This window comes from Typha angustifolia, chromosome 2 (assembly GCF_048772165.1).
Source record: "Typha angustifolia cultivar Huaian chromosome 2, ASM4877216v1, whole genome shotgun sequence".
Taxonomy (NCBI): domain Eukaryota; kingdom Viridiplantae; phylum Streptophyta; class Magnoliopsida; order Poales; family Typhaceae; genus Typha; species Typha angustifolia.
The window spans coordinates 8206038-8220222 of record NC_133240.1 but is presented as its reverse complement, the minus strand read 5'-3'; the positions used below and the strand labels follow the sequence as shown (position 1 = coordinate 8220222).

Here is a 14185-nt window from a genome sequence, read left to right as displayed (position 1 = left end):
TCCCACAACGCCATATCAGGACCCTTGCCACAGTTGCCAACATCAATAAATTGTTTGATGCTCTCAAATAATGCAATAAACGGCAGCATCCCATCTTCTATATGTGACCATGCATCTCTACAGATCCTGGATTTATCAAGAAATTATTTATCAGGAGAACTCCCACAAGCTGGCGGCAGGGTTCCAGTTTAGAAATTATAGACTTATGTCAAAATAATATCACCGGGGTAATTCCACCATCCGTGAGTTCACTGACTTCACTCTTATCTTTAGACCTCAACAGTAACAATCTTTATGGAGAGCTTCCCTCAGAGTTGCAACATTGAAAGATACCGATATGGATAGGTGAAAAGCTGCGGAATTTAGTATATCTTCAACTTCGCTCAAATATATTTGATGGCAACATTCCTTCACAACTAGCAAAACTTGCATCTCTCCATGTTTTGGATCTTGCAGACAACATGCTGTCAGGATCAATACCATGTTCCTTTGGTCATTTCAAGGCGATGGTTTATTCAGAACTGACTTACTATGGTCATCTTGGTAATGGTTCTTTTTCCAGCAGTGTCTATCATAGTACCATGGAATTAGTAATGAAAGGAAGAGAATCTAGATATTCTGAAATCCTCTATCTAGTGAGGACAATGGACCTTTCGGGGAATAATCTGAGTGGAGAAATTCCTGAAGAAATAGGAGCTCTTCGGCACATTAGCAATTTAAACTTCGCAAGAAATCATCTAGTTGGAAAAATCCCAGAAAAGATAGGTGACATGTTATCTTTGGAATCTCTTGATCTTTCATCAAATGAACTTTCAGGTGATATTCCATTAAGTTTATCAAAGCTAACATTTTTAGACCACCTGAACCTATCTTACAATAATTTATCGGGAAGGATTCCATCCGGGAATCAATTGGACACACTTGATGACCCATCAATCTATATCGGCAATGCTTATCTCTGCGGGCCTCTAATTGGCAAGGATTGTTCTGGAGATCAAGTAATACCTACTGGTACTCGAAACTATGTGAATAGATCTGAGATGGTGTGGTTATACCTTGGCATGGGACCTGGATTTGTCTTCGGATTTTGGACTGTGTGTGGTACTCTATTATTCTGTACGACTTGGAGGAATACTTATTTCCAGATGATTGACAATCTATTTGACAAAATATATGTGACAGTTGCAGTGACTATGAATAGGTTGAAGAGGAAATGGAGATAAAAGACCAAGTTCTTAGAGACATGACAGAGGAGGATCTCAAGTTTCAATTTAGGATTTCTTTGTAATGTGCTCCGTTGAGTTGGTTTACTTGTTATTGTTGGAATGTATGTTTAATTTCAAAGCTGATAGCATCTGTAATGTACTATCCTGTGTTTTAAAAGAATGTAATAGCTCTTATTATGCAATACTAGTAAGTAATTACTTTTGGTTTATGACTCTCTACCATTAAGTTTTGTATGTTTATTTCAATCAATGATATCGTTGTGGTTTCCATATTAACTGGGATGATTTCATATTTATCAATTTGCAACTTTCTTAAATTAATTTTAACACTTCCCTGTGAATAAATAGATCAAGCACATGAGAAAATGCCATTCCAAGTTTATTTTAACATTTACTTACGGAGTTGGCACTTGAATTCTACCCTACCGATCGAATTGATTGTGGAACCTTATTAGCCTCTCGTTTCTAGATCTTCAATCCTCTCTATTCTACTAGAATAGAGAGGATTGGTTGAGTTTACCCTTAACCCTACTGCATTTCTCTACGGGCAATCTGCCAATATTTCGATCTAATATTCGAGTTGATCTCAAGTGGGCTATCTTTTAATTTTTTGAGCTAATATACTTACCTCGAGCTCGAGCTTAGCTCACGACAGCTTTAATATAAACATTTTCAAAATACAACTATTTTATAAAAAAAAAGTTAAACAATGTTAAGAGAAAATGATAAATATCATCTTATAGTTTGATTATATTAAAAATAAAGCTCTCATTTATCAATGATAAATAAATTCCTCTATTTATTTAGTAAAAGATTACCAATCCACAATACCAATTATAAAAATTAAATTAAGTCTCCACAAAATAGGTTGGATATAAAATTAAAACATTAACTTTCAATAAAATATAATTATATTAATATTTTAAAATACTAAGATCGCATCTAAGCACTGAGTTATTCAAGATCAATAGATCTAAATCTATAGTTATTTAGTATCAATAGTTATATCAGAAAAGTGAGATAAAAATAATTTATCAAATAAAAAATATTTAAAATTGAATAATTATTCTTCTTCATCTTTTATTTGCTCAAATTCTTGTTAAACTAAACTAGACTAAACTAAACGTACGGTGTTGCTCGGTATTTTTTTGACCATGAGAGATCGCTCCGTTTATAAATAATTAAAAAAGAGACTTTTATTTATAATATAGTTAAAATATTAGTCTGCTATTTGAAATACTGTGACAATCTAGTTCTTCTAGACTTGGGGACAACAAATTAACAGGAAACTTACCGATATGGATAGGAGAAAAGTTGTTGAATTTAGTATATCTTCAACTTCGTTCAAATATGTTTGATGGCAACATTCCTTTATAGCTTGCACAACTCACTGCCATCCAAGTCTTGGGTCTTTCAGATAACAAGTTGTCTTGGTCGATTCTATGTTCTTTTGGTAATTTCACTGCTATGATATATTCAATATGGAGTAATGAAGATGACCATGGTGAATATACTCTCCCATCCAGTATTGGTCCTTCTAGCTATGTGTATAAACTTCTTCTAGTAATGAACCGAAAAACTTATACATATTCTCCAACCCTCGATCAAGTCAGGACAATGGACCTTTCAGAGAATAATCTGGGCGAGGTAATTCCTGAAGAAATAGGAGCTCTTCGGCAGCTGATAAATTTGAACTTGTCTGGAAATCATCTAGTTGGAATGATCCCAGAAAAGATAGGTGACATGTTATCTTTGAAATCTCTTTTATCTTTCATCAAATAAATATTTTTGAATCACCTGAATTTATCTTATAATAATTTATCAAGAAGGATTCCATCTTAGGACTCAATTAGACACTCTTGATGACCCATCAATATATAAAGGGAATGCTTATCTCTGCAGCCCTCCAATTGGCAAGAATTGTTCTGGAGATCAAGCTGCCCCTCCTAGTACTTCAAACCACATGAATGGATCTGAGATGATATGGTTCTACCTTGGCATGGCACTTGGATTTGTCTTCGGATTTTTCATTGTGTATGGCATTCTGTTATTCCATATAACTTGGAGGAATACTTATTTCCAGATAATGGATAATTTATTTGACACAGTATCTATGGGAGTGGCTGTAACTGTGAATAGCTTGAACAAAAAATAGAGTTGAAAGGCCAAGTTTCAAATTTGGGATTTCTTTGTAATTGGTTTCCTTGTCATTGTTGGAACTTCTAAATTTCAAAGTTTAGCATCTCTATGATACTATTATGCATTCCAAATATATGTAATAGCACTTTATGCAACACTATTAAGTAATGCCTCATGGTTTATGCATGCATTCTAAGATTATGCGTCTGACTTTTATTCCCATTATTATATATACTCTTGCAGTTCATAATTTCATTGTACAATCTCGTGGTTCGCGTCTTTAATAAGACTCTTGCATAAGTATAAATATTTTGAATATGCTATTATTTCTTTAAAAAATATCTACATAATGTTAAAAGATAGTCGACTACTTCTGACGATAATGTTAAAAGATAGTCGATTACATAAGGTTACTTTAGTCCAAAATAGAGTCAGGTATAATTATGGCTAAATCAGACACGATTAAACTAATTGTGTTTGTCTAAGTCGGGTCAGGTAACTAAAGTTATAATCAAGCCTAAGTCAGACTCGATTATAAATCAGGCCTATATATAATTTAAACTCAGCTTAGCTCAATCTAGGTCAAAAGTAAGCCCAACTCAATTGGTAAAAAAACTAGGTTACTTAAATGGGTCTGGTCAAGTCGAGCCTAAAGAAAATCCATTTCTTTTGTGAAATAGGAATAGCTTATTCTAGCATTTCCTTGAAGCTGCCACTCCCTTGTCATAAATGCCTTCGGACCTTGCTCGCTCGACCATCATCGTCGCTCGCCACTCCCTTCTTGGCATTGTCGTACACCATCTACCGCCTCCCCTCCACTGCGGACCCCTTCCTCATCGCAACCGCCCTTGGTTCCCACCCTGCAACCTCAACAGCTACTCTCCTTTCCTCACGTTTGGTTAGCACTCGTCAACATTATTGGTGTAGATCTCTCACTCCATGCCAACCCCACCCATGAGGATGCCATCTGTGGCAGTGGTCGCTAAAGTGTTTTCATATCAATAGTCATATCAAAAAGTTCTACTAATTTACAAGTTAATTGAATTATCAATATACGAATTTTCTTTAAAAAAAGACTACATATATGCGTCAAAAGAAGAGCTAGTTTTACACGTTTTCCGGTGTGAGATGCTTTCTTCTCCGATAATATGGTGGATTAACGATTTTTTTTTCCCATATGTAATGCGTTAACGAATCTTTCTATATATATATATAACGTTAACGAATCTTTATATAGCCAAGGCTCACTTAGGCCTGTCCTGATGATCGCATCGGATAGAATCAATGACTCATGCATGTAACGATAATTAATCATTGATTAGTTAACGAATGAATTAATTCGTTAACTAATCATATCAATAGTCATAACAAAAAGGTGAAATTCACTAAAGTGTTTTCATATCAATAGTCATATCAAAAAGTGAAATAAAAATAATTTAGGAAACACAAAAAATTATTTGAAATTGATGAAATTCTCTACTTTCCTTTCGTTAAACTAAACTACATCGTATGGAGTTGCTCGGTTGTTTTTGACAGTAAGTAAGAGTTTATAAATAAAGGAAATATTTTTGTTATTTATAAAATAGAGGAAATATTTTTGTTATTTATAAAATAGTTAAAATAGTGTGTGTAATTGGTAACCGGCTCTAATGTAAAATCTATTTAAATAGTTACCAAGTGTTGCTGGCTAAATCTATTTATACTACCAATTATTCTGCAATCAAATTCTATCGTTTAGGCAGGCTATCAAGCCTATGAAGTCACGTATAATGGCAACTCATCATCACTTGCTTTTCTTTTTTCACCTCATTCTCATGCTCTCAGTTATAGCAATCCAAACTTTCGCAACATATGCTTGTAATGCTGTCGAAAGGGAGGCACTCCTCACCTTCAAAGCCAGCATCTTCGATGGCATCCAGCACAGTTTGTCTTCTTGGATGAAGATCAAGACTGCTGTAAATGGAGGGGAGTGTGATAATACCACCACCCGTAATATTTTGGAGCTCAACCTTCGCAACCCATATCAATATTGGGAAAACTGGACCAATTATGCACTGTCCGGTGAGATCAATCCATCTTTGCTTGCCTTAAATTATTTAACTCGCCTTGATCTTAGTTATAACAATTTCTCTGGCGTCAGCATCCCTGAATTCATTTCTTCTTTCAACAATTTGACACATCTTAATCTATCATATTCTAAGTTTGAGGGTAAAATACCTCATCAACTCGGAAATCTCTCCAAACTCCACTCCCTTGATCTCAGTAACTCATTATTCATTGGAACAGTACCTTCTCAGCTTGGAAATCTTTCTAGTCTACTGTATCTTAGTTTGAATTTGGCATTCAATGATATTAGTATGCCAAATGCTGACAACCTTGAGTGGCTTTCCCAATTAGCTTCTCTCAAATATCTTGATTTGGGATTTATAAACCTGACAAATTCTGCAAATTGGTTGCACATAATTAACAGGCTACAATCCATAAAAGTGTTGCTTTTATCAGATACTAGTCTTCCTAGTAGCCAAAACTCTTTCTCTTATGTAAACTTTACAAGTCTCACAACCCTTGATCTCTCAAGCAATTGGCAATTCAATACTACCTTATCAAGTTGGTTGTGGAATCTTACCAACCTCTCATATCTCAATCTTGAAGACCGTCAACTTCACGGGATGATTCCTAATGCTCTAGGCAACTTGACTTCCCTCATTTACCTAAATTTGGCACAAAATAATTTGGAGGGACCTTTACCTAAATCGCTTGGAAAATTATGTAATTTGAGGGTTATAGACTTGACCTCTACCGGCATCGGTGGTGACATCCAAGAGTTAGTGGGGATGGTCGCTTGCACATGGAACAACCTACATGAGATCATTTTGTCAAGTAATAATCTTCAAGGGAATTTATCTAACTGGCTAGAGCATATGACCAATCTAAAACATCTCAACCTCCATGATAATTCCCTTGTTGGAGAAGTACCTCTTGGGATTGGCAATCTTCAGAATCTAAATACTTTGGATCTTTCTTCTAATTCTTTGCATGGTGTCATATCTGAAGCTCATTTTGCTAACTTGACAAAATTGAATGACTTGCGATTATCCTCCAATTCCCTAATAATATTGGTGGCCCGTAGTTGGATTCCTCCATTTTGACTTAGTGTCCTTTCTTTGCGCTCCTGTCGAGTGGGACCACAATTTCCAGCATGGCTCAGATGGCAGAGACAAATAAATGAAGTATATCTATACAACACAAGCATCAGAGACACTTTGCCAGATTGGCTATGGAGTTTATCTATAAGCATGCTAGATCTCTCTTACAATCAGATTACAGGTAGATTGCCAGTATATTTGAAATCACTTGATTTTATTGATCTAGTTTTGAAATCTAACAATTTGGAAGGCCCGTTACCTCAATTATCGGATGGACTCGAGTTTTTGGATCTCTCCAACAATTTTATATCTAGACTTCTACCAAAGTTGTTGCCGACATCAATAACTTATTTATCGCTCTCAAATAATTCGATCAGCGGCAGCATACCATCTTCCATATGTGAAGGAACAAATCTAGAGGTCCTAGATTCATCAGCTAATCATTTGTCAGGAGAACTCCCACGGTGCTGGCTGCAGGGTTCAGGATTAGAACGGATGGACTTGTCTAACAATAATATCACAGGAGAAATTCCACCATCCATGGGTTCGCTAACTTGGCTCTACTCTTTAGACCTCAACAGTAACAACCTTTACGGAGAGCTTCCCTCGGAGTTGCAACATTGCAAGAATTTATTGTTTCTAGACCTTGGCAACAACAAGTTCTCAAGAAACATACCGATTTGGATAGGAGAAAAGTTATTGAATTTAAGATATCTTCAACTTCACTCAAATATGTTTGATGGCAACATTCCTCCACAACTTGCACGACTTACTGCCCTCCAAGTTTTGGATCTTTCAAATAACAAGTTGTCGGGTTCAATACCACGTTCTTTTAGTAATTTCATTGGGATGATGGTCCTTTCAGTATGGGATGACATTTATGGAATTGGTTTGGAGCTTCAATTTGATATTTTCACCTACATTGGTAGTCTTGTTCTAGTTATGAAAGGAAATACTTATACATATTCTAAAATCCTTGGTGAAGTCACGACAATGGACCTTTCAGGGAATAATCTGAGTGGCGTAATTCCTGAAGAAATAGGAGATCTTCGGCAGCTGAGAAATTTAAACTTCTCCAGAAATCATCTAGTTGGAATGATCCCAGAAAAGATAGGTGACATGTTATCTTTGGAATCTCTCGATCTTTCATCAAATAAGCTTTCAGGTGCTATACCGCAGAGCTTATCAAAATTAACATTTTTGGATTACCTGAATTTATCTTATAACAACTTGTCCGGGAGGATTCCATCCGGGACTCAAATGGACACACTCGATGACCCATCAATCTATATCGGCAATGCTTATCTTTGTGGGCCACCAACTAGCAAGAATTGCTCTGGAGATACTGCAGCTCCTAACAGTACGTCAAACTATGCTAATGGATCAGAGACGTCAATATGGTGGTTATATCTTGGAATGGGAGTTGGATTTGTGGCTGGATTTTGGGGTGTGTATGCTATTTTGTTGTTCCATGGGACTTGGAGGTATGCTTATTTTCGAATGATTGACAATTTCTTTGACAACATATATGTGACGGTGGTGGTGACTATGAATAGGTTGAAAAATAAATATGGATGAAAGACCAAGTTCAAGTTCTTCAACGAGTAAGATATGAGACCGGGTTACCTCAAGTTTCAATTTGTTAAATATATCATCAAATATGTGCTTGCTTACTATTTTGTTTCCTTGTCACTTGTGTTTACTATCTTACATTCTAAATACATGCAATAGATACTTATGCCATACTGTTAAGTTCCTAATTTGTGATTTACAAGTTCTATAATTAAACTTGATGGTTTTATTTCTACCATTGAGATTCTTGAGTAACTTACGATTGATTTGCAACAATGTTTGGAAACCATAAAACTATATAAATAGTACTACAGAACAAGCACTTCAGGAAATTATGCCCTTTCAATTTAAATTACCATGAGCAAAAATAATCCACCATCTTTCTTTTTTGGCAGAACGATGCCATTTTCAAGTGCCAACCTAGTTCGGATACTCGGCAAAAGAAAACGCCACGGTCACCAAGTTCATAGACCAAAAGGATCGATTTCCATCCAATATATTATTAAATGAGAAAAAAAATTAGAGACAACACCCGATCGAGAGCCACGTTCTACTTTTGCCTTCAATCCATGATGAATTTAACTCAATATAATTTACTACCAATCTACGACCACATCTCATCTTGGTTTATACTCGGAATTCCAAGTCTTTCATCTGTCAGTCAATTAGTCTACCACATCTTACTGTTTCCCACTAAATGCCATCGATTAGGATTGCCACTTCCCACTTTTTTTGTTTCTTTGTTTCTTTGTTTGTTTTTCTAAGGTGGGGAAGACTTCCAAGTCAGTCCGTTGACTTCCCAAAGAACACGTTCGCGCGTCAGAACGAATTTATTACTGGGAAGTCCTCCAAAAAGGTTAAGAGGAGAGATGGTCTAAACGGAGAGGGTTATTATTTATGTAAAGTAAGGAAGAGCCTCTTACACGTTACAATTAATTAACAAACTCCTTCGAAGGAATATATTTCACTAATAAACAACGAGTTTTTATTTTTTAAATTTATTTATAAATCACACCTTATATTTTCTCTATTTGGTGATTTATATCTTATTTTTAAAATTTTATAACCCGAGTATTACTTTTGTTTCTTATAATTCTCATTTAACACCCTTGGTTAATTTAAAAGGTACTAACAAAAAAATATTCCATTATAATATATAAATATCTAAATTACTTATTCATTCTTAGATGACGGGTATAGAGAAAGAAAAATAATGGTGAGGATATTTTGATAATTTTATCGATATTTGTTATTTAAAATAACATCAAGGTGTAAATACGAGAATTATAGAGAAAAATGAGGGGTCTAGTTATGAAATTGTTAAAAACATTGTGAATCACAAAAAATGTGTAATTTATTAATACCCTTTTTCTTATTATTAGAATGTTTAATTTCAAAGCTGGTAGCATCTGTAGAGTAGTATCCTGTGTTTTAAAAGAATGTATTAGCTCTTATTAGTAGGTAATTACTTTTGGTTTATGACTCCTACCATTAGGCTTTGTATTTTTATTTCTATCAATGATATCCTCGTGGATTCCATTAACTTGATGATTTCATATTTATCAATTTGCAACCTTCCTAAATTAATAAGTCTTCTTTCTTCTGTGAGTAAAATATGACAAATTTTTGTGGTTTATAATTTCTATAAACATATATGCTTTTTGATTCTATTTCTATATATCATTGAAATTGTTGTGGCTCTAAACTTTATAATTCCAATTTTTTTTTATGCAACACAGACACTTATACTTTATTAGAAATTTGCAACCTTCCTAATCTAACATAATTTAACATAAATTTTAGCCCCAAATTAGTCTACAACCAAATCCGACATGTTAGTTTACCATTTCCAAGCAAATATATATATATATATATATTTTTTGTCTTTTCTATTCTTTTTTCTGAGAAAAAGACTTGAAAGTCAATCTATGCAACACAAGCGTGTTAATTACACTTACGCGTCAAAGGCAAGAAAAGAAAGCTACATTTACATGTCTTCCGATGTGAGATGTCTTTCTCTCATAGGATAGTGCGCTAATGAAAAAGACTTATCTTAGGCTAATTAATTTATTTAGCAGCGAAGACATTCCATTCATTTCTACAATGGAATTTATTGTCAAGTCCTCCAAAATGTTAGAGCAGATAGTCTTAAAGATAAGGGGTATCTATGCAAGTAAGGGAAGAGATTGTTACAAGTTATAATTAAATTAACATAGTGGCCTTAGGCACATAATTTACCTTTTTCCTTCTTAAAGAAGACGAAGAGAGCTTATTAGCGAACACTCCGGGGCCTATAAATTAAGAACGCAATTGGGACGTACTACTCAAGTTATTTAAAATAGTCTATGAATTCACATAGCAATGGCGACTCCTTTTCTTCACCTCATTCTCATGCTCTCTGTTATAGCAATCCAAACATTGGCAGCATATGCTTGTATTGCTGTTGATGAAAGAGAGGCACTCCTCACCTTTAAAGCCGGCATCTCCGATGGCATCCGGCACAGATTGTCTTCTTGGGATGAAGCTCAAGATTGCTGTAGATGGAGGGGAGTCGTGTGTGATAATACCACCACTCGAAATATTTTGGAGCTCAACCTTGGCAACCCATATCAAGATTGGGATAACTGGACCGATTATGCACTATCCGATGAGATCAATCCATCTTTGCTTGCCTTAAATCATTTGAGTCGCCTTGATCTTAGTAATAACAATTTTTCTGGCATCAGCATCCCTGAATTCATTTCTTCTTTCTACAACTTGGCGCACCTTAATCTATCAAATTCTGGATTTGAGGGTAAAATACCTTGTCAACTTGGAAATCTGTCTAAACTTCACTCTCTTGATCTCTCTAGGTCATACTTCATTGGAACAGTACCTCCTCATCTTGGGAATCTTTCTAGTCTACGGTATCTTAGTTTATATTCTGCATTCAATGACACTAGTACGCCTAATGCTGACCACCTTGAGTGGGTTTCCCAATTAGCTTCTCTCGAGTATCTTGATTTGGGAGGGATAAACCTGACAAATGCTATAGATTGGCTGCACATAATTAACAAGCTACAATACATAAAAGTGTTGCTTATGTCATATTCTAGTCTTCCTAGTATCCCAAACTCTTTGTCTTATGTAAACTTCACAGGTCTCACAACCCTTGATCTTTCAGGCAATTGGCACTTCAATACTACCTTACCACGTTGGTTGTGGAATCTTATCGACCTCTCATATCTTTATCTTCAAAATTGTCACTTTCACGGGCAGATTCCTAATGCTCTAGGTAACTTGACTTCTCTCACTTACCTGGACTTGGGAGACAATAATTTGGAGGGTCCTTTACCTAGATCAATTGGAAAACTATGTAACTTGACAGGTATAGACTTGAGTTATCTTGGCATCGGTGGAGATATTCGAGAGTTGGTGGGGATGTTGGGTTGCACATTGAACAACATGGAGGAGATCATTTTGTCAAGTAACAATCTTCAAGGAAATTTATCGAACTGGCTAGAGCAGATGCCGAATCTAAAACATCTTGACCTCAGTAATAATTCCCTTGTTGGGCCAGTACCTCTTGAGATTGGCAGTCTTCAGAATCTTAATTTCTTGGATCTTTCTTCTAATTTTTTGCATGGTGTCCTATCTGAAGCTCATTTTGCCAATCTGACAAAATTGAACGACTTGCACTTATCCTCCAATTCCCTAATAATATCAGTGGGCCATAATTGGATTCCTCCATTTCAACTTACCGCCCTTGCTTTAGGCTCTTGTCGAGTGGGACCTCAATTTCCAACATGGCTCAGATGGCAGAGACAAATAAATGAAGTAGATCTATACAACACAAGCATTACAAGCACTTTGCCACATTGGTTATGGAGTTCACCTATACAATGGCTAAATCTCTCTTACAATAACATTTCAGGCAAATTGCCTCCATATTTGAAATCCACAAATTTTGGTGTTCTAGATTTGAGATCTAACAATTTGGAAGGTCCATTACCCCCGTTACTAGATGGACTCCGGTTTTTGGATCTCTCCAACAATTTTATATCCGGACCTTTACCAAAGTTGTTGCCGACATCAATAATTTATTTGTTGCTCTCAAATAATTCAATCAGCGGCAGCATATCTTCTATATGTGAAAGAACAAATCTATGGATCCTAGATTTATCAACTAATCATTTGTCAGGAGAACTCCCACGGTGCTGGCTGAAGGGTTCACTCTTAGTCAAGATGGACTTGTCTAACAATAATATCACATGAGAAATTCCACTATCCATGGGTTCACTAACTAAGCTCCAATATTTAGAACTCAATAGTAACAACCTTTACGGAGAACTTCCCTCGGAGTTGCAACATTGCAAGAATTTATTGTTTCTAGACCTTGGCAACAATAACTTCTCAAGAAAGATACCGACATGGATAGGAGAAAAGTTGTTGAATTTAAGATATCTTCAGCTTCGCTCAAATATGTTTGAGGGCAACATTCCTCCACAGCTTGCACAACTTACATTCCTCCGAGTCTTGGATATTTCAGATAACAAGTTGTCGGGGTCAATACCACGTTCTTTTGGTAATTTCACTAGGATGGCGATCTATTCAGTAGAGAATGATGATGATGATTTTTTTTCTTGGGGGTTTGGTACTGATATTGTCACCTACATGGGTAGTCTTCTTCTAGTAATGAAAGGAAATACTTATACATATTCTAAAATCCTCAGTCAAGTCACGACAATGGACCTTTCAAGGAATAATCTGAGTGGGGTAATTCCTGAAGAAATAGGAGCTCTTCGGCAACTGAGAAATTTAAACTTCGCTGGAAATCATCTAGTTGGAATGATCCCAGAAAAGATAGGTGACATGTTATCTTTGGAATCTCTCGATCTTTCATCAAATAAGCTTTCAGGTGCTATACCGCAGAGCTTATCAAAATTAACATTTTTGGATTACCTGAATTTATCTTATAACAACTTGTCCGGGAGGATTCCATCCGGGACTCAAATGGACACACTCGATGACCCATCAATTTATATCGGCAATGCTTATCTTTGTGGGCCACCAACTAGCAAGAATTGCTCTGGAGATACTGCATCTCCTAATAGTACGTCAAACTATGCTAATGGATCAGAGATGTCAATGTGGTGGTTATATCTTGGAATGGGAGTTGGATTTGTGGCTGGATTTTGGGGTGTGTATGCTGTTTTGTTGTTTCATACGACTTGGAGGTGTGCTTATTTCCGGATGATTGACAATTTCGTTGACAACATATATGTTACAGTTGCAGTGAGAATGAATAGGATGAAAAATAAATATGGATGAAAGACTACGTTCTCCTACGAGTAAGATATTGTTTCCTTGTCACTAGTGTGTACTATCTTACAGTCTAAATACATGTAATAGATACTTATGCCATACTGTTAAGTTCCTAATTTGTGATTTACAAGTTCTATAATTAGACTTGATGGTTTTATTTCTACCATTCAGATTCTTGAGTAACTCACGATTGATTTGCAACAATGTTTGGAAACCATGAAACTATATAAATAGTATTACAGAATAACCGCTTTAGAAAATTATGCCATTTCAATTTAAATTAACATGAAAAAAAATATAATCCAGCCTGCCTGATCTATATGTGAAAAAAAATAATCCACCAGCTTCTTTTTTTTGTGCAGAATGATGCCATTTTCTAGTGCCAACCTAGTTCGGATACTCGGCAAAAGAAAACGCCACGGTCACCGAGTTCATAGACCAAAAGTATCGGCTTCCATCCAATATATTATTAAATGAGAAAAAAATTAGAGCCACGTTCTAGTTTTCCCTTCAATCCATGACGAATTTAACTGCTTCCCACTAAATGCCGTCAATTAGTCTACCACATCTTACTGCTTCCCACTAAAAGCCATCGATTAGGATTACCACTTCCCTCTTTTTGTTTGTTTGTTTGTTTGTTTGTTTTTCTAAGGAGGGAAGACTTCCAAGTCCGTCCGTCAACTTCCCAAAGAACACGTTCACGCGTCAAAACGAATTTATTTCTGGGAAGTACTCCAAAAAGGATAAGAGGAGATAGTCTAAAAAACAAGGAAGAGCCTCTTATACGTTACAATTAAT

General features: G+C 35.7%; 4 protein-coding genes and 1 pseudogene across 4 annotated transcripts; all 5 read left to right on the top strand.

The window, feature by feature from the left end:
• Positions 1-506: 506 nt before the first annotated feature.
• LOC140773770 (uncharacterized) lies at positions 507-1288 on the top strand. The gene is made up of 2 exons (XM_073116499.1): positions 507-1094; positions 1202-1288. Exons 1-2 carry the CDS (start codon positions 507-509, stop codon positions 1286-1288), a joined length of 675 nt encoding a protein of 224 aa, XP_072972600.1.
• A 1555-nt stretch (positions 1289-2843) lies between these two features.
• On the top strand, positions 2844-3381 carry LOC140773761 (receptor-like protein EIX2). The gene is made up of 2 exons (XM_073116486.1): positions 2844-2964; positions 3056-3381. The coding sequence occupies exons 1-2, from the start codon at positions 2844-2846 to the stop codon at positions 3379-3381; spliced, it is 447 nt and encodes a 148-aa protein (XP_072972587.1).
• Positions 3382-5134: 1753 nt separating this feature from the next.
• On the top strand, positions 5135-6514 carry LOC140773751 (receptor-like protein EIX1). Its single transcript, XM_073116474.1, has one exon. The coding sequence runs from the start codon at positions 5135-5137 to the stop codon at positions 6512-6514; it is 1380 nt and encodes a 459-aa protein (XP_072972575.1).
• A 492-nt stretch (positions 6515-7006) lies between these two features.
• On the top strand, positions 7007-8089 carry LOC140773736 (receptor-like protein EIX2). Its single transcript, XM_073116450.1, has one exon. It carries the CDS (start codon positions 7007-7009, stop codon positions 8087-8089), a length of 1083 nt encoding a protein of 360 aa, XP_072972551.1.
• A 2348-nt stretch (positions 8090-10437) lies between these two features.
• Positions 10438-13535, top strand: LOC140772946 (receptor-like protein EIX2; annotated as a pseudogene).
• Positions 13536-14185: the final 650 nt, after the last annotated feature.